The following is a 25,554-nucleotide window of genomic DNA, read 5'->3' as shown; positions in this document are numbered from 1 at the left end:
GGTAACAGTTTGGGCAATAGCCCAGTCCTGGTCTTCATGACAATCATCTATTTTTATTGATCTGATGACATGTGGGTGGACCCTGGGGTGACCATCCTGAAGGGGGATCCTCTCCTGAGTGTTGAAGGAGCTCTGTCCAGAGATGGACCCTTCTGTTTTCAAGCAGGAGTCCTGGTACAAGAGGAGACCCTTCTCGGGCTGGCCATCCTAACACGGGTCAGAGAGCTTCACTTCTCCCTACATTCTCCAGGAGCCCCACAGAGAAGCTCTTTTCTAATGGCAGGATGGAACAAGGGACACCTGCAAGCAAGTCTTCCTCCAACTTCTGGAGCCCAACCAGCCCATGTTGGTACCTAATCAAACATTTGGAGGCAATCCAGGTTTTAGTCATTGCCCGTTTTTATTTGAAATTCTTGATGTAAAATTATTTTCAAGAACAAAAGAGATTAAATTAGGTTAACATGTCAAAAGATCTCACATTATATAAAGTGATCTGATACCAAATTAACACTAATAAAAGGCCCGCAGAACCTTGGATAACTTAATACATTAAAACTGGGAGTGGGAGGTAGGAAAGGAGAAAGAGGAATGTACCTTTAGCACGTATTTATTCTAATATTTGTATTTGTGCTTCATCATGAAGTTGTTTTACTGTAGAACAGATTCATTTAGGAGCTAATTATTTTCATATGAAATCAAAATACAAGTGGAAACGTAATCAGATCAGGAATCCACCTTCTGAAGGATGGTTCTTTTGAAACAAAGAGTCAATAAGTAAAATAAAAATAGAAACACCTTTCCTCATATACTTAAACTGCAGCCAGAGTATTGGGATAACCACTATCTATAGAGCACATATCTAGCCATTTTTTTCTAGGCCAAAGGCAATGTTCTAAGCTATCCACCTGGAAAAAGAGAGGATAAGTGAAAATAGAGAAACGACAACTCAAGTTAGAGCAACCCAATCCCCTCCATTGGTTTTTATCAGGAATTGGGGAACTCTGCTTTGGCTAAGGCAGTGGGAGCACCTCCCCCCAAGGGCTGAAAGCGAGAAGGGGCAAGGAGGAGGCTGCCTATGGGGCCTCAGAGTGAGCTTTCTCCTTCCCAAAATCAACCACCAAGTCTGACTGTTCCACTTCCAGGTCAGACTCAGTAATTCTTAGGTAACTCTAAACAAAACACAAAGTGACAGAGCATCCTCTGCAACAGTCTCATCCCATCAGAGCCATTAACTAAAAGCCATCATGTTGCAATTATTTTATTTTCCAATCAGCCAACAGTCCCGACTTATGGCTTTCTTCCCTTTTTACGCAACGACTGTCCTTCTCCAGAGAAAGCGACGAATCTGCCTCCAGCTTCATCCTGAGTGTGAAGATAAAATACTATTTTCAGAAACTCCTTGGAGGCTTAGAATAAATGTTTTATTCATGTGCCAGCCACCCCCATTTTCCTCACTTCCACCTGATACGCAATAAGAAATGTCTTTGAAATGGAAATACAAATCATAATCGACTGCACTGAGAAACAAAGCCACAGAATCACTGCTATGCCTCTACCACAGCCTTTATTCTCAGGTTGAATGTACATCCTTTTGCAGAAGCATCACATTTTCAAAACATAAAAATGTAAAAAATATAAAATACACCCCCCAAAAGTCATCTGTAATACCACCACCCAAAAAATTTCCAGCCACTTTATTATATATGCCTATGTGACCTATTCTCATACTTCCTGAGTCTCAAGTCAATGAATTTCTTTTCTAGTACGGGCTACAGAGGAATTCCATCCTGTGGGAGAGGCAGTCTTCCACCATTAGTTGTTACTACCAGGTCTGTGGTATTGTAAACCCCTGTGGTGAGCAACTTAGTGTTTGCACACACTCTTGATTTTTTTTTTTTTTTATAAGTATTGTTCTTCCATAAAAGGACTGCATGTATTTTTAAGGCTTTTAATATTATGGTTACTAACCAGCCCTCAGAAACACTCAGTCAAGCTATTTTCCCACCAAAAAAAAGAGTGCTTGTTTTTTTCTGAACTCCTGAAAACAGCAGGGATCTTCTCATCAGCTTGTATTGCTAGTCACTTGGAGGCATAATCTGTGCAAGAGGACTTCACACCCCACAGCACGTGGCCCAGCCCCTCCTGACCTCCATGCAGGAGTGTATCCCTGGCGGGGCCTGTACACGCTTGTGTGGTGACGACCATGTCAATTTGAGTCATAGCTGAACCATTCAGCCTTCCTTTCCCACAGAGCCTTCTGTCTGTCCTGCTGTCCCTGTGTCTGGCTTCTCTCTTCTGCATACATTCAATCACATCAGGCATCCCGCAGCTTTTGTCTGTTTGAAGGTGCCTCTCATAAGGCCTTTAAGCTGCCCTACCTGGACTGGCTATCCTCTTGATGCTGCGAATGGCTTCAGGGCTCCCTGTTTTCTGGATCTAAGGCTTTCTTATTTCTACTTTATTCCTTCATTTTGGTAGGGTACATCCTCCAAATGCTTCCTGAGAAAGGGTGCTTGAGGAATACCTTTTTGTGATATCTTACATGTCTGAAATTAGCTTTTTTTGCTCTCACGTTTCCTTGATAGGTTTGCTTGGTGTTAGATTAGTAGGGCTGCCATAACAGAATACCACAGCCTGGGTGGCTTAAACAACATACAGTTATTTTCTCATGGTTCTGGAGACTGGAAGTCCAAGATCAAAGTGCTGACAGGTTTGGTTTCTTCTGAGGCTTCACTCCTTGGCTTACAGATGTCTGCCTTCTTGCAATGTCCTCACGTGGTCTTTCCTTTGTACATCTAACTTTCCTCTTTTTATAAGGGCACCAGGGGTGCCTGGGTGGCTCAGTTGGTTAAGCGTCCGACTTCGGCTCAGGTCACAATCTCACGATTCGTGGGTTCGAGCTCTGCATCGGGTTCTGTGCGGGCAGCTCAGATCCTGGAGCCTGTTTTGGATTCTGTGTTTCCCTCTCCCTCTGCCCCTCCCCACCTCATGCTCTGTCTCTGTCTCAAAAATAAATAAACTATAAAAAAAAATTTATAAGGGCAACAGTCAGATTGGGTTGGGAGCTACCCTAATGGCCTCATTTTAACTTAACTGCCTCTATAAAAACCTTTATCTCCAAATACAGTCATATTCTGAGGTGCTGGGGGTTAAAGCTTCAACACAGGATTTGGGGGAACACCATTCAGCCTGTAAGAGTTGGGTACAGAATTTTTTAGAAAATTTCCCTCAGGATTTTGAAGACACTGTTCCGTGATCTCCTAACTTCCTGTGCCTGCTAAGATGATACCATTTTTGATCTGTGGTACAGCCACTTTCCTCCTTCCGAAAGCTTTAGGATCTCTTCTTTGCCTCAATAGGGAGCTATTTTCATTCACATTGTTGGGACACTCAGAGGGCTCTCCAATCTGTAAACTCTGTGCCCTTCCATCTAGGGACATTACTTCCCTGATGGTTCCTGCCCCTTTCATTTCTCTAATCTCTTTTCAGAACTCTTCTGATTTAGAGGTTGGCAGTAGAAGCTTTCTGACTGCAGTCTCCACCCTGGGGTGAGCTGGCTGGCACATTCCTCAGGGATCATCAGACTGTACAGAGAAACCAACCTCCAACTGCAATGAGCAAACCTGGCAGCCAGTGTGTGAGCCAAGCAAGGGAAGGATATCAAGGGTGACAACATTCAGGATGCAAACTGTCACTTGTTCTTTTAGTTCAGTCCTAGGATCCACTATGCTGATAGCCCCAGTCTAGGGACCTGCCATGATGCCCTTTCCAGAAGATGAACCTCCAGCTTTCTCCTGGGCTCAGGCAGGCGTGGCCCCAGCAGGATGAGGGGACATGGCGGGGTGGGGGGGGTGGGGAGGGGAAGTGCTGTGGTTCAGTTCTTTGTGATGTACATTTCATCTTAGGCCCCCCATTTCCAGAGATGCCTTTCAGAGCTCTATTATCCAAACCAATCTGCCTCTTGGCTTTCCCCACAGATGGCTCACAATGCAGCTTCCCATGGCCTGTGAGGTTAGTTACTATTCCCCCTTCTGTTCTGGGGCTTTCAAAGTTCTGTAGCAGCTGCATCCTCTTCTCAATGTCTTTATCACCTTATTACCTTGTGCCACAGCTTTCATGAGGGTTCAGGATGGGGTAGAGCTAAGCGTGTGCCTTCAAGCCCATCGTCAGCCATATACTTCTCAAATACTTATGAATTAAACAGCTCACCCTCCCTTTCCTGTATCCTCAGCAATCAAGTCACAAGTCAGCCTGAGGATGGCCCCTGCAGAGGCCTCCAGGCCGGAGGCAGCAAGCCCCAGAGTATAGCAGGCAAAGGCCTGGAAAGGCACTCAAGGAGGAGTCAGAGGGTGAGGTCTCATTGGGAACCAACCACACTTGTTTCTCTGAGCCTGGAAGTTTCCCAACACTGTGTTAATTCAAGGAACATTAAGACCAGGGTGTGATGTAAAGGGGTAGGAAATGTGTAAATGGTGTAGTGGTCTCTATCTCCAACCACCCCACAAGAAGAGGGGAAGAGTTCAGTGGCCAAGGGGCTGGTGATAGCCCTGCAGCCAGGATCCTAAGTGGGCTCACAGAATATCTGCCTCTTGCCTACTCTAGATCCCCAAGACACTGAGCCTTTTGGAAAAGGAACAAGGAGAGTGGTGAGTCTGAAGTGCTGGTGTTCTAGAATTAACACAAATTGCCCCTGGGTGCCCTCACCTCCACATATCTTCACGCTCACATCCGTAAAAATGCAGATAATCACGGCAGCCACCTCAAGGGATAGGGCTGGGAATTAAATAGTTAAGTATAAAACACCCAACATGGGGCCTGGCACTTGGTCAAGGCTCTGTGAGCTGGTATTGCACCGATCTGGTGCCAGGTGACAACAGAGGTGTGGCCTACACACACCCCACACAGTCTCATCGGGACAATCAGGCTGCCAGGGAGAGGAGGGCCCCAGGCGTGGGGGAAAATATGACAGAAACATCCTTATTCAGAATGGAAAGAACTCTCTAGTCATCATTAACAAACAAAACTTTTCATTACCAGTGAAATAAACTCACCTCTTCAACCTTTTTGACCAGTGGACGTGAATTTCTGATGAAAGTGATCTTACCGAGTTTAAATTCATAATTGGGAATTCCCCTGTGAAGGAGAGCGAGGAGAAGTGTTAGTTCCGAAAGAAAAAAGCATTAAAATTCATTCTTTTTTTAAAAATGTTTATTTATGTATTTATTTATTTTTTGAGAGAGAGAGTGAGTGAGCACGCACACACACAAGTGAGGCAGGGGCAGAGAGGGAGAGAGAATCTCAAGCAGGCTCCATGCTGTCCATACAGAGTCCAACGTGGGGCTCAAACTCACAAACTGTGAGATCATGACCTGAGCCAAAACCAAGAGTCACTTAACTGTTAATCACTCAGTCACTTAACCGACTTAACACTTAACACTCAGTCACTTAACTGACTGAGCCACCCAGGTGCCCTGCATTAAAATACATTCTTTTTAAGTTTATTTATTTTGAGAGAGAGAGATTGTGTGTGCACGCACAAGCAGGGAAGAGGCAGAGAGGGGAGAGAGAGAATCCCAAGCAGACCCTGCACTGTCAGTGCACAGCCCAGCGTGTGGCTCAATCTCACAAACCATGAGATCATGACCTAAGCCAAAATCCAGAGTCAGACACTTAACTGATTGAGCCACCTAGGTGCCCCCGTTCTTTTTTTTTTTTAATGTTTATTTTTTTGAGAGAGAGAAAGCATGTGCACTAGTGGGGCAGGAAGAGAGAGAGAGAGAGAGAGAGATTGAGAGCGAGAATGAATCCGAAGCAGGCTTCAAGCTCAGCCCCACATGGGGCTTCATCTCAAAACTGCGAGATCATGACCTGAGCCAAAATCAAGAGCCAGATGCTCAACTGACTGAGACACCCAGGCACCCCTAAAATTCATTTTTGACAATCAAGAGAAAGGCAAGCAGAAGAGACAAGTGTCCTCCCGGCGACTCTCATTCTAGGGTACTCCACTGTACCCACTCTGGCCTTGGGCCAGCCCTCTGGTGCTCCCCAGCATCCTTCCTGAAGTAACCAGAAGGCAACTGGGGCAGCAACCTGTAGACTTGGGGCCTGGCCTGCAGGGAGGGGTCACCTAGAGGCTTGGGGACCTCATCATCTCTGTCCTCTAGCCTCACAGACCCTGCAAGGGCTATATTCACACTGCACCCTTTAAGCTCTCTTAAGAGACCAGGTAAAAACACCGCCAGCATTCTCCTCCTGCTCTAACACACAGAGTAGACAAGTGGCATATCCCTGCCACCTCCATGATGGCCACCAGAGCAGGGAAACTGCTCTGAGAGTCCCTGGGCCAAACAACAGAAACACAGAAAGTAACGTACCTCCTGCCTCCTGTTTGAGGGAAGTTTACCTAATGTGACTTGATCAATTATTTGAAGTCACAAAACAGGAAAACAGGGAGATTACTAAACAGGTAGCACAATGATCTGAAACAGGAAAGCAAGCTGATCAGGAACCACTTGGGAACAGGTGGAGGCTGAACTGGAGGCACCAGTGGAGGCTGTGGGAGAGGCTGGGCAGTTGAGGAAGGGCACCAATACCCACCCTCCCTGATCCCCATCCCCCAGAAACACTGGCTCTGGTGATGCTCTGGCCCACTGAGCAGCGCAGGCAGGGGCCATCCATCCATACCCCAGGCTTCTTGGTCCAGGGCTGTCTCTAGAGCTCCAGTGAAGGGGCCCCGCCCCAGGAATCTGGCGCAGAGTATCCCCAGAGGATGACAAAGCATTGGCAGGAGCAGAGCCAGGGCAGACCCACCTTTTAATGTCTCCAGGCTTGATTGGGGAGGGACTGGGCTCTACACCTTTCTTCTTCCCATCCAGTCTATTTCCAGAGCCGGAGAAGGCCTAGACAGGTGAGCAGGAAAGTGCGCAAGAGCTAATGAGCACACACATGCCCTTTGCCCAGAGATCGCTGCAGGGATGTGCGCTGGGGGTGGGCTGCCCAGACCCCTTAAGGACTGAGGCCCTCACTCCCTAGCTGCTGGAGTACAGACAGCCAAGAACTTTCCACCTGGGCCCTCAAGGGACTACAGTGAGATGAAAGGAACCTCCTGGCCCAAACACAGCCACCCTATGGGGGCAGCCAGTAGCTAATGACAGGTTGAAAGGTGTGGCCCCAGCCTCTGCAGGGCCACCCAGCCCAGGGCCCCAGGGCTGGGGTGGGCTAAGGCCTCTGTTGCAATGCTCCACAGCTCTACTTTCTAGTCCTGTCTCCTCTGCTGCTCCCAGAACCCTGGTGCCAACACAATGGCCATCTCCTCCTGCTTCCCAAGGGAGGCTGGCTGGCAGCAAAGCAGGGAGGTCACGCTGCAACTTCCTTTCACAGAGGTCATGTTCTTAGGGATAGAGCAAATGTGGTCACATCTGGTGAATCTAAGAGAAGAGTATGCGTGTCCTATTTTAACTTTTTGGTAGGTTAGAAATTTTCAAAACGAAGAAAAACTGGGGTCTGCCTTACAGAACTGTTAGGAGGATTCCAGGAAAAAGTGGGTATAAAATGCCAGATATGTGCATGCATGGATACCCGAGGCCCAGTCCCTGTGGAGGTCCCTAGATGGCACGGTGGGAGCACAGAAAATAAAATGTGTGGCCTGGTACTCACACGGAAGCCCAGCTCTCCAGCGTAGCCACTGTGGTCAGCTTCGCCTTCCTGACAGGGACAGAGAAACAGGCGATGAGCCTCTCAACACGGATACCCCAGCTTTTCTCTTGGGCCTCTCATTGCTACTGCCAACCCTGCACCCCAACAGCTGGGACACATTATTCCATGGGAGCAGGGCACGTGGCCATATCAGCACTGACAGAGGCCAAATGCGAGTCAGCTGTCAGGACAAACCCAGGACAAACGCCCTCCCACAGAAGCCCCGTTACCAAAGAGGGTAACCCGTTACCCAAGAGGGTAACCCGTTACCCAATGGTACTGGGGCTGGAGAGGGATGCTGGAAAAACAACTTACAGCAGACTCCTCATGCTGGACTTGTCTTTCGGGCTCCTTGTAGCCCAGTGGGGCATCGAAGTCTACCTGTGGTGCCAAGATGAAAAGCAGAGTTTTGAGACGTGGCAGCACTTAGGCTTCACTTCCTTAGCTTTTCTGGTTTTAATTAAGACCACTGTAGGTTCATACGTGGCTGTAAAAATGCTACAGAAATGCACCCTGTATACTTTGCCCAGTTTTCCCAATGGTAACATTTTAGAAAAATTACATATAGTGTCACCATCGTTATAGCAACGGTGACATGATCCCGCTCTCCTGTTCAGGTTTCCCAGTTTTACACTGGCTGACTGGTTTGTATGTTAAGGCCTCACAATTTTATGACAAGGGTAGGGCAATGTCTCCACCTCCACAGATGAGATACTGGACTGTTCCAACATCACAGGGACCCCTCGGGTTGTCCTGTTACAACCATACACGGCCCCCTCCTGGCCTTCTCCTCTCCTAACTCCCAGCAACCATTATTCTGCCTTCCACATCTAAAGTCTTGCTGGTTTCAAGAATGTAATACACAGGGAACCAGACAGAATATAAACTTTTGGGATTGGCCCCTCTTGCTTGGCAGCATTCCCTGGAGACCCACCAGGCTGCTGTGTGTACCAGGAGTTGCTTCCTACACAGGAGCTATGTTTCTTTAGCTTCGTTGTTGTTGTTTTACATTTATTTATTTTTGAGAGACAAAGATAGAGCACAAGTTGGGGAGGGGCAGAGAGAGAAGGTGACACAGAATCCAAAGCAGGCTCCAGGCTCTGAGCTGTCAGCACAGAGCCCAATGCACGGTTCAAACCCACAAACCATGAGATCATGATCCAAGTCAAAGTTGGACAATTAACTGACTGAGTCACCCAGGCGCCCCTTTAGTATTTTTTAAAAAAGTTTATTTATTTATTTATTTATTTATTTATTTATTTTGAGAGACAGAGACAGTGCAAGTGGGGGGTGGGGGATAGAGAGAGAGTCCCAAGCAGGCTCCCTGCCACTGCCAGCATGGAGCCCAACACAGGGCCTGAACCCATGAAGCTGTGGGATCACAACCTGAGCTGAAATCAAGAGTCAGATGCTTAACAGACTGAGCCACCCAGGTGCCCCAAGTTTCCTTACCTTTTATGAATATTCATTTTTTAAGGGCGCTGGGGTGGCTCAGTTGGTTAAGCATCCAACTTGGGCTCAGGGTCATGATCTCACCGTTCATGAGTTCAAGCTGTGTATTCGGTTCTCTGCCATCAGCACAGAGCCCACTTCAGATCTTCTGTCTCCCTCTCTCTCTGCCCCTCCCCTACTCACACACTCTCTCTCAAAAAGAAACAAACATTAGAGAAAAAGAATATTCACCCTTTAGCATGTCTCAGATGCTGGTAGGTGCAGCCATCTCAGAACTGGCTACAACTCTGCCACTTCCCTTGGCCTGAGAAGGATCCATGAGGTCAGCAGCCTCCTTACAAAGTTCTGGCATCATCTTCTTCCTCTTTCACTCAAACAATCCCAGGGGCTGCATGACACCCTCGAGGGGACCTGGCCTACAGGGGCCATCAACTGCCCATCTTCCCCCACCCCAAGCGCACCATAAGCAGCAAAGGTACTAACGTTCATGTCACACTCGATGATGGACACAGCTTTATCAGGCTTGGTCTCCATCACCCGCAGTTCATAAATCTGTGGGGAAAAACACAAAAATCAGTTTCACAGTTTCATGGCAGCATTGGGAGCTGTCACTATTCTTGTTACTGCAGCTCCCTACCAGGCTCACAGACCCATCGTTCACCTCCATGACACTCTTCCCCAGCTGCACTTCTTGCTATGACAAGTGGGCTGCCTTTGTGGGGGTAAGCAGCTTTGATGCCCATGCCCATTAATGTTTCAAATCAGACAGGGTAGTTATGTCTCAAATTGCAAAAGACACGACCTTTTTCCCAAGAAATTCACTTCTAGGAATTTATTCTAAGTAAATCACTATCTAAATACCCAAAGAGAAAATTCTGAGGATGTTCACTCCAACATTGCTAATAATAGTGCATTCTCAAAACACCTATCAATAGATTGGTTAAAGGATTAATATTTGTTCACATATATAGAAATTATAGACACCAGCGGAATACTATGCAGCCAGTAGAAGTTAAAAAATCATATTGCTGTGTGTCCAAGATGATCTCAAGTGTGTGTCCAAAACGTACATAAGGACATCCAGAAGGGGAAGGACGGAAAGTGACAGAATCTGCTTTTTCCTGCATTATTTTTGGTTTTCTGTTTACCTGGAGATGTCCTGGAACAGTCTGGAGAATCCCACTATTAAACAAAAGTCTCAAAATTATGGGGAGGATCCCCAAAGTAAAGTGAGAAGGTTTCATGTGCCCATCCAGTCTATTTTTAAAGTTTCCTCATTATTTTATAGAAGATGAACAGAAATGAATACAAGCTACTGTATGGCTGTAACCCGATTTCTCCAGTCAAGATCTGGGCTGACTCCAATGGTTTTCGCATCACTGTACTATCACCAAAACTATTATGAAATCTGTATATGTGCCCCTGTCTCTGGAGGAACATGTTCTCATTTTGCTACAGTAGCTCTTTCAGACTGCAGGTCACATCAGATTAGTAGACTAAAAAACCAACTGTGTTGCCACCAGAGCTGGGATAGAAAAATCTTGGAAGAAGCCCCATAGAAATACTAGAATATGTTGTGTGTGGTAAGGTTAAATACTTCTGTGACATTTTCTACTGTTTCGTATTGTCATGCTATATCTAAAACAATTAATTTTTCACTATTCTTAAAACATTCAACATGTATGTGGAGTTTCCAGTTAGTTTTATTGACGAAACTTTTTCTTGGATTACAGACAAGAGAATACTTTCACTCTGAACAACTGTTCAGAATTATTCTTTTCCAGTATTTTATATGTCCTTGCTCAAAGCTCTCATATTAAATATTATTACAGCTTTATATGGTGATGTTTACCAAAACTTTACTTCATATTTGCTAGTTTATTTGTTCACCATTTCTTCTGGCATGCTGATCTTTCCTTCTAGGTGAATGCTTACTCCTAAAGCACATGCTTTCGAAGTTCAATTAATAAATAATCTCTCTGGGATTTGGTTTATCTGAAAATATTTTGATTTCACCTGCATTCTTTAAAGATTTTGATGACAGTTATTTTCTGCTAGCCTTTGAAGATACAGTTGCTCCTTGAACAACACGGGTTTGAACTGCTGATGGCCTGCTTACATGCAGATTTTTTACAGTACAATACTTTAAATGTATGTTCTCTTCCTTGTGACTTTTTTATTCATGTTTATTATTTTTGACACACACACACACACACACACACACACACACACACACTGTGAGCGGGGAAGGGGCAGAGAGAGAGGGAGACACAGAATCTAAAGCAGGCTCTAGGCTCCAACACAGAGCCTGATGAGGGACTTGAAACCATGACCATGAGATCATGACCTGAGCCGAAGTCAGATGCTCAACCGACTGAGCAATGCAGGAGCCCCTTCTCTGGACTCTCTTAACAACATTTCCTTTTCTCTAGCTTACTTTATACTGCAACAGTACATTATATGATACATATAACATATGCTACTTATGTTAATAGACTGTTTATGTTCTTGGTAAGGCTTCCAGCCAAGAGTAGGCTATCAGTAGTTAAGTTTCGGGGAGTGAAAAGTTATACGTGGGTTCAGTGACCCTAACCACATATTCTTCAAAGGCCAACTGTATTCTGCTATTTTGGGCTGTAACAGTTGCTGTTTAAAGGCTTGCTATTTACAGTTCTTTTGTAAGTACCTTCTCTCTGCTTATTTGGTATTTTCAACTCACCCTGTTTGATACACACTATACTCCCTGTTACTGTGGGCTGAAAGCCAGCTCTAAAACAATTTCATTCACTATCTCTTCACAATATTGTCGCTCCTTCATTCTCTCCTGCTGGAATTTTCACTGAGTGTGTGTGACTTTCTCAGTATCCCCAATAATTCAGTTCCCCCTATGCTCAGTGTCTTGATTCTCTGTGTAGACTTTTTTTTTAATTATTTATATTTGAGAGAGAGAAACAAAGAGAGTGAGCAGGGGAGGGGCAGAAAGAGGGAGAGAGAATCCCAAGCGGCTCCATACTGTCAGTGTCCAGATCATGACTGGAGCTGAAACCAAGAATCGGACGACTGAGCAATCCAGATGCCCCTCTGTGTAGAATTCTAAGGCATTTCTCCAGATTTAGCTTTCATTTCATTAATTCTTTGTCAGCTGTTATTTAACTCTTTTTACTATTTATTAAAACTTCCTGGTTATTTTTGGTAGTCTTTTGTTTGCTAAATTTTATGATTCCATTTTTAAAAATTTCTTTGAACATTTTATACGTAAGTACTTTATGTTTGCATCTGAAAATGCCAATACTGATTTCCTTAAGGGTCTATATCTGCCTTTCTGACTCTGCTTGGGTGTCTGGCAACACTGTCCTCAGACAAAGACAGGCTCTGCTTCCCCTGTGTCCCATTGCTCTTGGAGCACCGTGCACGGCCAGCTCCTGGAGGGCCCGTCCAAGGGAGGGAATCACAAGGACCCAGGCTGCTTTGTTTCGGTGGATTTTAAAAAGCAAATGGTAGGCAGCAATCACAATAAGAGCCATGCATACCCTGCCTAAAAAGAACCCCCATTCATTTTGTGCTGACAGCCTCACAGCAGGGAGCCTGCTTGGGATTCTCTCTCCCCCTCTCAGCCCCTTCCCCACTCATGTGTATATGCTCCACATGCTCTCTCTCTCCCAAAATAAATTAGTAAAATTAAAAAAAATGGGGGTCCCTGGGTGGCTCAGTCAGTTAAGCAACCGACTTCGGCTCAGGTCATGATCTCATGATTGGGGCATTCTGTATCTCTCTCTCTGCTCCTTCCCTGCTGTCTCTCTCTCTCAAAAATAAATAAAAATATTTAAAAAATAATAATAATAAATAAAGACCCCCCCCCCCTTCAAATCCCAGAATGGACATTTCAAGTCCTTGTTAGGTATGACCTACACTGTCCTGGGCTCCCAGCCCTACTGGCCCCATGGTCGAGACACTCACCTTCTCATTGTAGTTGATGGCAATCACATCCCCTGTGGTCAGGCAGGCAAAGTTTCTTAATGCGTTTTCTAATCTGCAGACACACACTGTTAAGGCAACATGGCAAGATGGATACCTTAAATCTGAAACAAGTTCCATAAGGGTTTAGATGATCACTGTCATAAAGTAGAGCAGACAGGCATATACTGGGCTGGTGCCAAAACACATGGCTTTGATACAGTGAGATATTACTCAGCAATAAGAGAGGGTGAACTTGTTAGATGGACAAATTTTGCCAACACTGCCAAGGGAAAGACCCTGACACTGAGTGTTCCCTCAAGAAAGGCAGCTCCCCGAGGGGTGGGAAGCAGCAGGAAGGTTCCTGGGGCTGGATGTCAGGTAAGGATGGGCAGGCAAGGGCACAGAGGACCTTTTGGGAAGATGGAAATGTTCTAGTTACATGGGCATTCACGTTTGTCAACTCATCAAACAGTGCATTTTATTGTATGTAAGTTACACCTCAACAAGTTGATCTTAAAAATCCTATGGGAACATGGAATAAAAAAAAGACTGAACAAATTATAAATAGGTCCCCTCAAAAGTTCCTCAAAAATCAAAGACATTCTCACTGATACTTTTGTTCTTGCTATCTTTTGGGTGGTAACCCGGTAACCCAACTTTAGGGCAGCATATTCCCAAATAAAAACTAAAAAAATTAAAATTAAAGAGGAAAAGATAACCTGTAAACCCTTTTCCTAATTATAAATATTAATAGTTTCTTTAACACTGAATAACCCAAATGCCCAGGCAAGGGAGCTATGCCTAATCACAGGAAATATTTTAACCACATCATCCTTGTCAACTCAGAGAATTATTTTAAACAGAATGATCGCACAAGTGACGTAACTCAACTTTAGGGCAGCATATTCCCAAATAAAAACTAAAAAAATTAAAATTAAAGAGGAAAAGATAACCTGTAAACCCTTTTCCTAATTATAAATATTAATAGTTTCTTTAACACTGAATAACCCAAATGCCCAGGCAAGGGAGCTATGCCTAATCACAGGAAATATTTTAACCACATCATCCTTGTCAACTCAGAGAATTATTTTAAATAGAATGATCGCACAAGTGACGTAACTCCAGAACCCAGCACTGTGAACATGGCACACAGGTGAGGCTCTCAAGAGCCTGAGGGGAGAAGACTCAGCCTGTTTAGGATCCCTTCTCTCGGCCAGACAGCCTTCCAAGGTGAGAACAGCTTTGTGAAAAGGGTGTTGTGTGCACACTGTCTCCACCTCCTTGCATGACATGCCATGCTGTTGGGATGCCCTTCCCTTAGTGCCAACCCAGCTGTCAGAGCCAGCTCACTCGGCTTCTGGGGGTGTAGCTGGCTTCTGCATCACAGCTCCGTGTGACCACCATTCTCGGCCCTATGATGAGTCTGCCTTTACTAAGAATGCCTTTATCGTGCCTGTCAGCCAGACCTGGGAGCACCAGGCTGCCTCTCCGCTGACGAAACTGACACTTTCTCCACGAACTAACAAGTTAACCATGCCAACACAACAGTCTCTGAAAACAATCTGGAAAGTCTGCACAGCAACACATGAAAATTCTAAATCGAAAGGGGGTGTATCACCAAGGCAGACACGCCTGGGCACTGACCACCAGACAAGCACCTCCAAGGCAGCGCTCTGAGCCACGAGATGAGCAGACCTGGTCACGGAATGTCACCCTGCCTGCAAGACAGGAAGCCTCCAACAATGAGGACGGTGCTCCCCAAGCCCCCACCGTGTCCAGGACCAAGTCACAGGGGATTCAATACACTGGTCCACAGACAGTCAGCAGGAGACTTAACACAGCCCACATGTCCAGGACATGGCCAGCATCAACCTGCTCTGGGCTTGGGGACAGTGTGCAAGTAGGGAAGGTAGAGCAGCTTTTCTTTTTTTTTTTTTTAAACTATCTACCTGTCTGTATTGTTCAACTGTGTTTTTTTAAGCCTTTTAAAAGCAGTGGAGTGGCTGCCCTATAACAAGATATCAACAAGCCTAGCCAGGGCCTCCACGCTAGAGGTCTAGGCTACAGAGCACACACAGCATGCTCCTTGCCCACACCAGTTGCTCTTTAAATTATCAACAATCATGTCTGGCTTACAGTCAGAGAATATGTCAAAACTATTAAAACCTAAAACCTTTTCTTTCCTCTTGCTATGGACTGTGTCAGTGTTCCCCACTGGTTTGGAGTGAAACCTTTAACCCCGGGTAAAAGGTGAGGTTGAGTAGCGTTCATGGCTGAGCTGGGGCACCAGGGGCCCATGAGGGGTTAGGGCTCAGAGGCAGACGAGCCAGCCTCCTTCCACCAAATACCCTGAGCTTTGTGCTAGGTGCCCCAGTCTACCTGGAAGAAGGGTTCCACTTTCCTCATGAGGAAGTGTCTGGAGAGCGTCCAGAAGAAGCCCACAGAGTGCCCACTGTGCTTGTCCAGGTCCAGGCCAGGGCGGACATGCTAAACACGATTATTGTCAATCACAACTCCAATCACAAACAAGTATGTGTGGTCCCCAAAGTAGGCACATGCTCAACAAGGAGCTCGCTGTTTACAGACTGCCAGCACACCCCTCCCTTGTCCAGAAGAACCCTTATCTCAAAAGGATACACTGCTTTGGGGTTGGTGATGTCCAGGAAGTCGGGGCTCTGAGGCTGGAATTTGGAGTACGTGGCTACTTGAAGGTTGACACTCTCCACCTGGACCAAGCCCCCTTCTTCCAACAGCAAATTCTGCATCATCTAAAGGAAGAAGAAGGGAACATGAAGCCCCTAGAAATCAAGTGGCCACCAGCATGAGCACCATCTAACCACACTTGGCAGGCCAAAGTCTGGCACTCTGATGGCCTCTTCCTTGGGTTCCGGGAAGAGGAGCCTGAGATGAGGACTTGGGGACACTAATTTAATTGTGATTTGATGTCAGGAAAGAGAAAAAAAGCAAGCCAGCAAGCGAGTCAAAGGCATGAAAGGAAGGCCTCGGGGTGCTATCTAGGTGGCTGCAGCTGGCAATGTGTCTCTGTCAGCCTCTGAGAAAAGATGGTCCACTGCAAGGGTCCCCTGAAAGGAATGGCCACCAGCTCCAGGTCTCCTAGGGACAAAGTGTTTCCCCAGGGAAGCTTATGCTCCATACCTTTGAGTTATCCCACACCCAACTTACAAGGCCTCGGGGCCAACAGGGCTGCAACGCGGGAAGGGTAATGAGGGCACTAGGTGGGCTTACCTCATGTGGAATGGCTCTATGGTTGAGGCAGGCACAGGGTGGTGACAAGTCCCCAGAGGTGTCTGCTACAGGGGGTCACATACAACTGATAAGACAACCCTACACCTCTATCCACACAGGGTGGTGGATGCTGGGTGAGGAACAAGGCAGAGAGATATGAACAAAGGCCTGTGAGTACAGAGCGGCCCTGGGAAGTTGTCAGTGCCCAACATTTCAGCCACCCACATCACTCTATCTGATGAGTGAGACAAGGCCTCCTGCCCAGGAGGGGTACCCGCAGACCCACAGGACAATAAGGTATCAAGTGGAAAGTGTTGGGAAGGGCAACTGAGCAAGGAAGCAAGTTGAGTATGGGCTTTGAGGCATGAGTAAGAGCTCCTTTGGGACTAAGGCTGAGAAACAACACAAGAGGGGCCAGGCAGCAGGCGTGATGGGAGTGCAAGGCTCCTGTGGGGAAGAGGCTAGCTGGGCCTAGCATTAAGGAAGGACCCAGACTCAAGAGAAAGTCTGAATGCAAAAAAGAGAGACTTTGGAAAGACGTATAGACACACGATGATGTGACAAACTGGGGGAGAAATTAGACTTGGGGAACAAACGTTTAAAAACCTAAAATTCAGGGCGCCTAGGTGGCCCAGTCGGTTAAGCGTCCGACTTCAGCTCAGGTCATGATCTCATGGTTCGTGGGTTCGAGCCCTGCGTCTGGCTCTTTGCTGACAGCTAGCTCAGAGCCTGGAGCCTGCTTTGGATTCTGTATCTCCCTCTCTCTCTGACCCTCCCCTGCTCACACTGCCTCTCTCTCTCAGAAATAAATAAAACATTAAAAAATAAATAAATAAATAAGCTAAAATTCCAGGGGTGCCCTAGTGGCTCAGTCAGTTAAGCATCCAACTCTTAATTTCAGCTCAGGTCATGCATGGTTTGTGAGTTTGAGCCCTTCATCGGGTTTTGTGCTGACAGTGCAGAGCCTGTTTGGGATTCTCTCTTCTTCCTTCTCTGTACCTCCCCCACTTGTGCTCTCTCTTTTTCTAAATAAATGAACTTTGAAAAAAATAAAAATAAATAAAAACCTAAAACTCTGTATGCAGACCACTTCAAAAATACTCCTGTTTCGGGGCGCCTGGGTGGCTTAGTCGGTTAAGCGTCCGATTTTCACTTAGGTCATGATCTCGCGGTTCGTGGGTTCGAGCCCCACGTCGGGCTCTGTGCTGACTGCCAGCTCAGAGCCTGGAGCCTGTTTCAGTCTGTGACTCCCTCTCTCTCTGACCCTTCCTTGCTCACGCTGTCTCTCTCTCTCTCTCCTAGAAATAAATAAAACATTTAAAAAACAAAACAAAAATACTCCTGCTTCATTGTTTTTACAAAAGCCTTGCCGAGGAAAGGGCAGGTAAGCAGCATGGCTGTGGTTTCTAGGCTACCATTTGGTCTACTGTCAAAGAAAGGCCACCCCTCAGCATGCAGAACCTTGTTCCAAAACCCTTCCCTACAGCCGTGTCACTGTTCCAGGGGCAAGGCTCTCCCGCATGCTGGGGGCTGCCCTACTTCGAAGCCCCAACCCTGAGACTCTCAGAGACTGGCGTAGTCCCACTCACCCAGTGAGGGAGGTAGCAGATGCCCTCATCGGCCACAAACTCCAGCACACCACAGTGTGTCATGCGGTCTGAGTTCTTGTTGGTCAGTTTGAATAGCATGGGGTAGGTAATGTTGAGTCGGCCTGAAAAGGAGAAAGAGGCCAAGGCCAAGCTTTTGTGAGGGAGTTCTATTCCCCAAACGCGCTCCTCTGAAAATCAGCCTCCCTGGGTGCTCCCCAGAGCAGGAACTTGAACCCACATGGTGCTTAGGCCTCTGGGTGCCTACCCACCCAGCAAACCCCATACTCCCGACACATATCACTCGGCCCAGAGCTCAGGAATGTTTGGTGACCCAGGTACACAATTTTAAAAAGCGATGTTAACTAATGCATTCATAAATATTTAAGTGCCACCCATGCGCTGACAAAAATCCCTGCCTGCAAAGGTTTCTAGTTAGAAGGGTAGAAAAGAAAAAAACACGCACACCCAATGTTTCAGTGCTCCATGAGGGTCATGGGCAGGTGGGCCAGGGAGCGGATGCCAGAGAGGCAGCAGCCTGAGCAAACGGATAGAGCCCAGCCAGTTTGCGAGTGACTGGCAATCGGGTGAGGCTGGGGCACGAGAACAGGGCGTGAGTGCGGTCAGGGGGAGAGGGAGGCTGGGCCAGACAGTATGCAGGGTGGGAGCATTCAGCAATGTGGGCTCTCCGCAAGGTCCCGCCACAGTCCATCTGTCCCCTCATTCTAGTGGTCCCGAAATGAGGCCACATGGACGGCCAGAGGCAGACGAATAGGACCCGGCAGGCTGACCCGGGAATGCAGGAGGTGCAGGCAATGTGAAGCAGGAGAACCCAGGAGCTGGGGACCTGGGGGAGGGCTCTGGGACAGACTGATGCAGTGACAAGCAACACTGTTTGCCACGTGCCAGGCTCTCGCTTACTCTTCCCAGAGCAGTGAGGTAGGGACAATCATTACCCCTTTCATCTGTGGGGAAATAATGTGCCCAGTCAGCAACAAGCCAGGGATCACACAGCAGGGGTGACCATGCTGGGATTCAACCCAGGCTGCTGGCCCGGGTCTGGGGCTTAACCACTAAAGCCCACTTTGGCCTGTCGGTTTGAGCAAACATGGCAACAGAAGTTCCATTCAGCAGCAGGAGGTGTGGTAGACTCTGCCTAGGATCTTCCTGAAAATTCTGGTGATGCAGATCAAGTAAGAAGCTTGGGGAGGAAGCCACAGATGGGGGAGAAGAACCTTTAGAAGTGGCTAGAGGTGGCAGCAGTGGGTGTAGGTCTCCCTCCCCTCCCCATCACCAAGGGTGACTTGGATGCTGGAGTACAATGGCTAAGAGCCCAGAGGCCAGGCTCTCTGTCCCCAGGGCACCTCTCAGCTGTGGAGTCGTGAAGCAGAACCGTGGTCAGTCTGGGTGAAGTGGATCAGGCTCTAGCCAAGAATCCAAGATTCTTGTGGTTGGAGGAAACCTCTGTGCTCCTCAGTCTAGCAATTTTCAAACTGCATTTCCTGATTTAGAGAAGTACCTTGAGGCTCTGAGCCCTCTGCCGCCCCTCACCTGCTCCAAATTGAGCAGTGACCCTTTTATAAATTAAGACTCCCTGTAAGATTTCATTGGACAAAATTTCTTCCATGACTTAAAAGATCTGAACACTGAACTAAATCCTACTGTTCCAATCCAAGTCACTTCTTAGACATTTGTACCAAATGTCACTCCTGGCAGTCAGCTCCTGGGTCAGCTCAAATAGAAGGGCAGGCTCTCGGGGGCCCTGTTCCCTCCTCTATGATGACAGCCTGAGGGCTATGAACCCCAGAGGGTTCTATCTACACGCTGGCCAAGCAAATGCCAGAATTAAAGGCCTCCAATGGGTGTGGCCACTGCCACTGTTGGCATTGGTTAAGCCATGCTGGCTAAAGGCCACCTCCTGCTTTCTGACTGGCATCACATGGGCTTGGACTGTTTATGCACTCGCACCACAGGGCACCAGCTAGGAGGCGGCACTCTTGCCACATAGCAGCTCTGATGGATAGGTGCCGTTTGCCTCTGTTTAAAGATGAGAACACTGAAGTTCAGAGGCCAAGCAAGGTCAGCCAAGCGAGGCCAGGCTGCACCCCTTCTCTACAGGGCTGCCCCACTTGCAGCAGACACCAAGTGTGGATCTGCCCTCTGGTGGCCTCCACCGTCCTCCCTCAGATGGGAGGAATTCACACCAGAAACACTACCGAATCTCAAAAGGCAGTGACTGTACTTGTGGTCAGGGGCATGAGGTCTCCATGGGCTGTTCTCAGGGAATGAGGAAAGAGGAAGTGTGGCCATCCTCACAACCCATGGGACTTTCTGGCTCTGGCTGTAAGAGACAGAACCTGATGAGAGGAGCAGGTTCTGGGGCAGAAGATAATGTGCTGTAGATGCAACGGGGCAGACGAGGCTAGAAATTTGGGCCTGGAGCTGAGGAAACATGTTTGGGGAGAAGATGAGAAGCCTGCCGCACAGCATCCTCTTAGGAGCTGACAGTCTGCTTTAGGAAAAAAACCTAGTGAACCCAGCCAACAGCATCAGCTGCCTCAGCAGGGAGAAAAGCACTGGGGCTCAAACTTCCTTCAGTCCTGATGGGATCTGGATAAAGTGTATGTGTGACAGTGGGGAGTTGCCATTAGGAGATTAGACCCTCCTTCACAGGAGAGGAACCTAGACTGTCCCCCAACCTGGACAGCTGGCCGCCATCAGCCACCACCTCACCAGAGCATCCGTAGGCCCAGCACTCCAGCGCAGTGTGCACCTTCCAGGGACAATTCCCAACGAGACACAATAAAGGTTGCCTCTGTCTGGACATACTAAAGAACATGTACCCAAGTTTCTGATGTCCATATTTAAATGACCTCAGTTCCTAAGTCACGGAGAAAATACTTACTGAGTTGATCGAGGGCTGAGGGCGGCATAATTACTGTGGAAAGAACATTTAAGAAACATTAAGAAAGTAAAAATTAAAAAGGCAGCACAAAAGCCAAAATTTGGTTGCTGTCATATCTTTAAAATGTACTACACAAAACTTGTAAAGTAGCCAGAATTTCATAATGATCTTTCTTAAGGGATTTTACTTGCTGTAATTCATTGTGGGGCACCAGATGGCTATTAGCCATAAATCTAATCATAATTAGAACTCTCCCTCCCATCCCCAGGGCGCCCCCTTGGCAAGTCTGGGGCAAGCAAAACTCTCACTGTAACTAGCTTCTGGTTACACATGCAAAACAAGGGCCACTAAAGACTGCAAGCACTGTATGCTGAGGGCAGGAAAGGTTACTATTCAAAATAAAAACGAGCACATACTCTTCCCTCCTTTCTCCACATCTGACCTGTCATTAGGCCCTGCGAGCATGGACACAGAGAAGCAGCGGTACTGCGTGGAGAAGCGGTTCTGGAAGACCCGGGGAATCGGGTGGTCAAACATGTTGAAGGAGAACTACAAGGAAGGAAAGAGATGCTGAAGTTAGAACAGAACATTTCTAACTAGGTACATTCTAAGAAAAGTACATTTCTTCACGTCCAAAGCCCAAACAGGCCAGGGTAGTTGATGCTGCGGCATGTCTGTAAAGGGCAAGACACACCGCAATTCTGATGGCCCAGAGTCGTCTGCCTGAAGCACTCTCCGGGGGCACAGTGAATTTCAAATCTGTTTCTAAGCATTCTGCCATGGCCAGGATCATCTCTCCAGTCTACAGTCCACCGCTTTCTTAGTAAATGCAATCTTACTAAAATATATGATTGGCCAGATCAAGCCTGTCATTACCTTCTTTCAGTCTCCCAGGCCTCTGCTCCCCAAGGATCCAGGCCAGACCTCACATATACCTCAGGGACTGGCTACTGACGGCCCTACAGTCTCCTATACCACCTCGTTTCTCCAACTGGAACACTTATCCTCTTCTCGTTAATTTAAAGAAATATGTTTGTTTGTTTATTTATGAGAGAATGAGCAAGGGGCAGACAGAGAAAGAGAGAGAATCCCACAAGGTACAGAGAGAGGAAGAGAGTGCAAATCTCGGAGTGGGGCGTGAGCTCACCCTATGTGGGCTCGAACTCACAAACCGTCAGATTATGCATGACTTGAGCTGAAGTCAGATGCTGAACAGACTGAGTCACCCAGATGCCCCCCAAAACATCTATTTATTGAGTGCTCACTATCTGCCAGGCTCTGTCAGGCACTAGCAAAACATCACTCTAATGATGTCTGCTCACTAACAAAGCAGGTACATCTGCCCTGGAGGAGCCAACATTCAAGACAAGGGAATCCGGGGCGCCCAGGTAGCTCAGTCGGTTAAGCGTCTGACTTCAGCTCAGCTCATGATCTCACAGTCTGTGGGTTCAAGCCCCACGTCGGGCTCTGTGCTAACAGGTCAGAGCTTGGAGCCTGCTTTGGATTCTGTGTCTCCCTCTCTCTCTACGTTTCCTCCACTCATGCTCTGTCTCTCAAAAATAAACATTAAAAAAAAAAAAAAGACAAGGGAATCAAGTAAGAGAAAATGTTTCCATGTCCAATGTTGATAGATGTTCTGAGGACAAGACAGTGTAAGGGACAGAGAGCTCCTGAGAATGTTATTTTAAATGGGTGGTCAGCAATAGCTAAAACATGGAAAGAGCCTAAGTGTCCATCAACAGATGAATGGATCAAGAAGATGTGGTTTATCTATACCATGGAATACTACATGGCAATGAGAAACAATGAAATCTGGCCATGTGTAGCAACATGGATGGACCTTGAGGGTGTTATGCTGAGCGAAATAAGTCAGGCAGAGAAGGACAAATATCATATGTTTGCACGTATAGGAGGATTAGGAGGAACTTGACGGAGGAACAAGGGGGAGAAGAAGGGCGGAAATGGTGGGGGAAAGGGAGAGAGGCAAACCATGAGAGACTCTTGAATGCTGACAAAAACTGAGGACTGATGGATGTGGGAGGGAGGGGGGGATGGGCATGGAGGAGGGCACTTTGGGGATGAGCACTGAGTGTTATGTAGAAACTAATTTGACAATAAACTATTTGTAAAAAAAAAATAAATAAATAAAAAATAAATGGGTGGTCAGGAAGGGACTCTGCAGACACTTGAGTGCCAGGAAGGAGCCAGGCAAAAATCAGGGAATGGCATTCCAGACAACAAGAGCAGGCACCAGTGTTTGCACTCCAACCCCTTCCCCTGGCTTCCATGACAATCCTTTCCTGGTTCTAGGCACCTTCCCTGCTTTGCCAGGGTTTGGAATGGTGTCCCTCCAATGTGTTCTTATGATGTCACGCCATGGTACTCCCTCCTGTTAATAAGTAGAACCAAGACATGATGCCACCAAAAAGGTAATATCCCAGCTCTTATCTTGTAGACTATTGTGAGGCTTAGAAAACATGTTACACAGCAATTTGGAGTCTTCTCAAAGTACTGCAATTACCATGAGGTCCTCCCAACCAAATATAAAATTGCACAATAGGGCATAAACCCAAAAGAATCAAAGGCAGGGTCTTGAAAAGGTATTTGTGTGAAGTTCGCATACTCATAGTGGCACTACTCATACTAGCTAAGAGGTAGAAACAATCCAAGAAGGTCCCTAGAGTCATCAAATTCATAGAAACAAGAATTAAAATGTTGGTTGCCAGCATGTAAGTGAGGGGAAATGGGGGGAATTGTTTAACAGGTAGAGTTTCAGTTTTACAAGATGAAAAACTTCTGGAGATCCAATATGTGACAACGTGACTATACTTAACACTACAAGTTTTAAAAAATATTTTACAATAGACAAATATTTCTTGACTTGATTCCAAATATACATTAAGTAGAGGCAAAGCCCGATTAGGTAGTTTACTAACAATTCCAAAATTAGCAAGATGAATCTGCAGTCTTCTTAAAATGCAAACACTGCATGTTACTACTTAAATTCCCAAATGGCTCTTCAATCCCTGGGGCTTTATCAGTCGTTTTCAAACCTTTTTCTCTCCTTCCTTTAAGCAGAACTCTGTTCAGCGAAGTCTTGGCCAGAAGCATAACATATGTGGTGGCAGAGTAGTGGGGATTCCCTGAGGCTTTCACTACACCACCCCATCCAAGCCATTTTTTCTCTTTGCTTTCGTTCCTCATTAAATTGGAAAATCCTCATAAAGTATTTAATACCCTTAATAATCTGCCTTCAATCCACCCATGAGTCTGGTCTTCTGCCCCTCTCTGCTGCTTCCTACCCCCAAGTCCTACTTTCCTTTACAATCCCAATGTCTAGTATACTGCCTAGACCTATCAGGTATTCAAGGTCTTTAAGTGGATGATGCACTTGAGAATGGAAATATGATTCAACAATGAAATACTCAGGACAAAACCCAATAGTCATTAATTCTTTTTGCCAAAATAAAGAAGTGACACCGAGGCCATGCTGTGCAACAGTAATGAGACTAAGCTTTGCAGCCAGACAGACTTGGCTTTAAATTTCCACTACCCACTTCTGTGATCAGAAGTAAACTACTTCCCTAAACCTTGTTTTTTTCAGGGTTAAAATGATAGTAATCGTCCTTGCCTCCAAGAGCATTGTGGGGATTAACTGGGATAAAGTGTAATAAAGGACTGTGGGTGTCAAAAGAAGTGTAAGAGAAAAAGCGCCAGAAAAAACTAGCTACTACTGTCATCTTCACGGAATCGCTTAAACAAGCCAAAGGCATCATTACAACCCAGCCAAGACCAAGAAGTACTGCGCTGGAGGAAGTGGGGCAAGGGCTGAGTGTTCCCGCCCACGGGAATGACCCCCAAGCATTCTCCCGGGGGGGACGGGGGCTGACTCTGCTCTTCACTCCCAAACGACCTTTCAAGTAGTTTAGTGGTATGGAAATTTGTCACCTGTATGGCACTTGTGAGACCCGTGAGTGGACACTAACGTAGAGGACTCCTTTTCACCCTCAAAGAGTTCAAGTCCAACTGAGAGGAAATTCGAACCACGCCCAGGACCACCAGAGATAAGCCGAGGCCGTTCGTGGTCAAGGGTCCGGCACTCGCCTGGCCGGGGTGACTCGGCATCTCCGTGGCCGTCCCGTCCGCCCAGCCGGGCCCAGCCTCGGCCCCTGGCTCCAGCCCCCAGCCCCAGCTCCCAGCCCCTGACAGGCCACACTCACCATGGTGGACACCGCTGCCTGGCAGATGCCGCTTCGCCCAGAGAACGTTAGGACGGGTGCCCGCCGACCCGCTCCGCTCACAGTCGCCGCAGCCGCCGCAGCCGCCGCAGCCGCTTCCGCTCAGACGCCCCGGGAGGCTCACCGGAAGTGCCGGACCAGAGACCCGGGGGTAGGTGCGGAGGATAAGGGTTGGCTGCAAAGGAGAAAAGGCCAAGCAATGTATCTAGGGCCTAAGATTTCCCTGTAGTATTTACTAAAATACTCTTTACTAAGTTTTGTTCACTCTAGAGTAATTTGGGTAATTGCTTTAAATTACATTTTTTATGGTACCCCCCTCTAGACCAATTCAGTGGAGGCCCACTCTCTTTATCAACTACACTACCCAGAATGCATGTAGACCTTCCAGCCTTTGCGTCAGCCATCGAGGATGCTGGCGGAAGTAAGCCATACATTCTTCTTCGAACTGCGCGGAGAGTTTTTTGAAATCGTAAAC

General features: G+C 47.1%; 1 protein-coding gene across 1 annotated transcript; it reads right to left on the bottom strand.

Moving 5' to 3' along the window:
* Window positions 1–381: 381 nt before the first annotated feature.
* Window positions 382–25,195, bottom strand: UFD1 (ubiquitin recognition factor in ER associated degradation 1). Its single transcript, XM_039242920.1, has 12 exons — window positions 25,062–25,195; window positions 21,258–21,390; window positions 20,842–20,874; window positions 17,940–18,061; window positions 15,742–15,872; window positions 13,105–13,177; window positions 9,631–9,699; window positions 8,011–8,076; window positions 7,657–7,704; window positions 6,811–6,899; window positions 5,052–5,133; window positions 382–1,362 (listed from the first exon to the last, which is right to left on the bottom strand). The coding sequence occupies exons 1-12, from the start codon at window positions 25,062–25,064 to the stop codon at window positions 1,288–1,290; spliced, it is 924 nt and encodes a 307-aa protein (XP_039098851.1). The 5' UTR covers window positions 25,065–25,195; the 3' UTR covers window positions 382–1,287.
* Window positions 25,196–25,554: the final 359 nt, after the last annotated feature.

Source organism: Hyaena hyaena, unplaced genomic scaffold, assembly GCF_003009895.1.
Source record: "Hyaena hyaena isolate Hyena2069 unplaced genomic scaffold, ASM300989v1 scaffold_219, whole genome shotgun sequence".
Classification (NCBI taxonomy): Eukaryota; Metazoa; Chordata; class Mammalia; order Carnivora; family Hyaenidae; genus Hyaena; species Hyaena hyaena.
The sequence above is the reverse complement of the archived record's forward strand: the minus strand, read 5'-3'. Positions and strand labels throughout refer to the sequence as shown.

Bases quoted from the DNA above. Each gene is read 5' to 3' on its own strand.
- UFD1 (XM_039242920.1), bottom strand. The intron at 15,873-17,939 runs GTGAGTGGGACT...TTCTTCCTTTAG, and splicing joins TCTGCTACCTCCCTCACTGG to ATGATGCAGAATTTGCTGTT. The intron at 1,363-5,051 runs GTGAGTTTATTT...CTTCACACTCAG, and splicing joins TGGTCAAAAAGGTTGAAGAG to GATGAAGCTGGAGGCAGATT.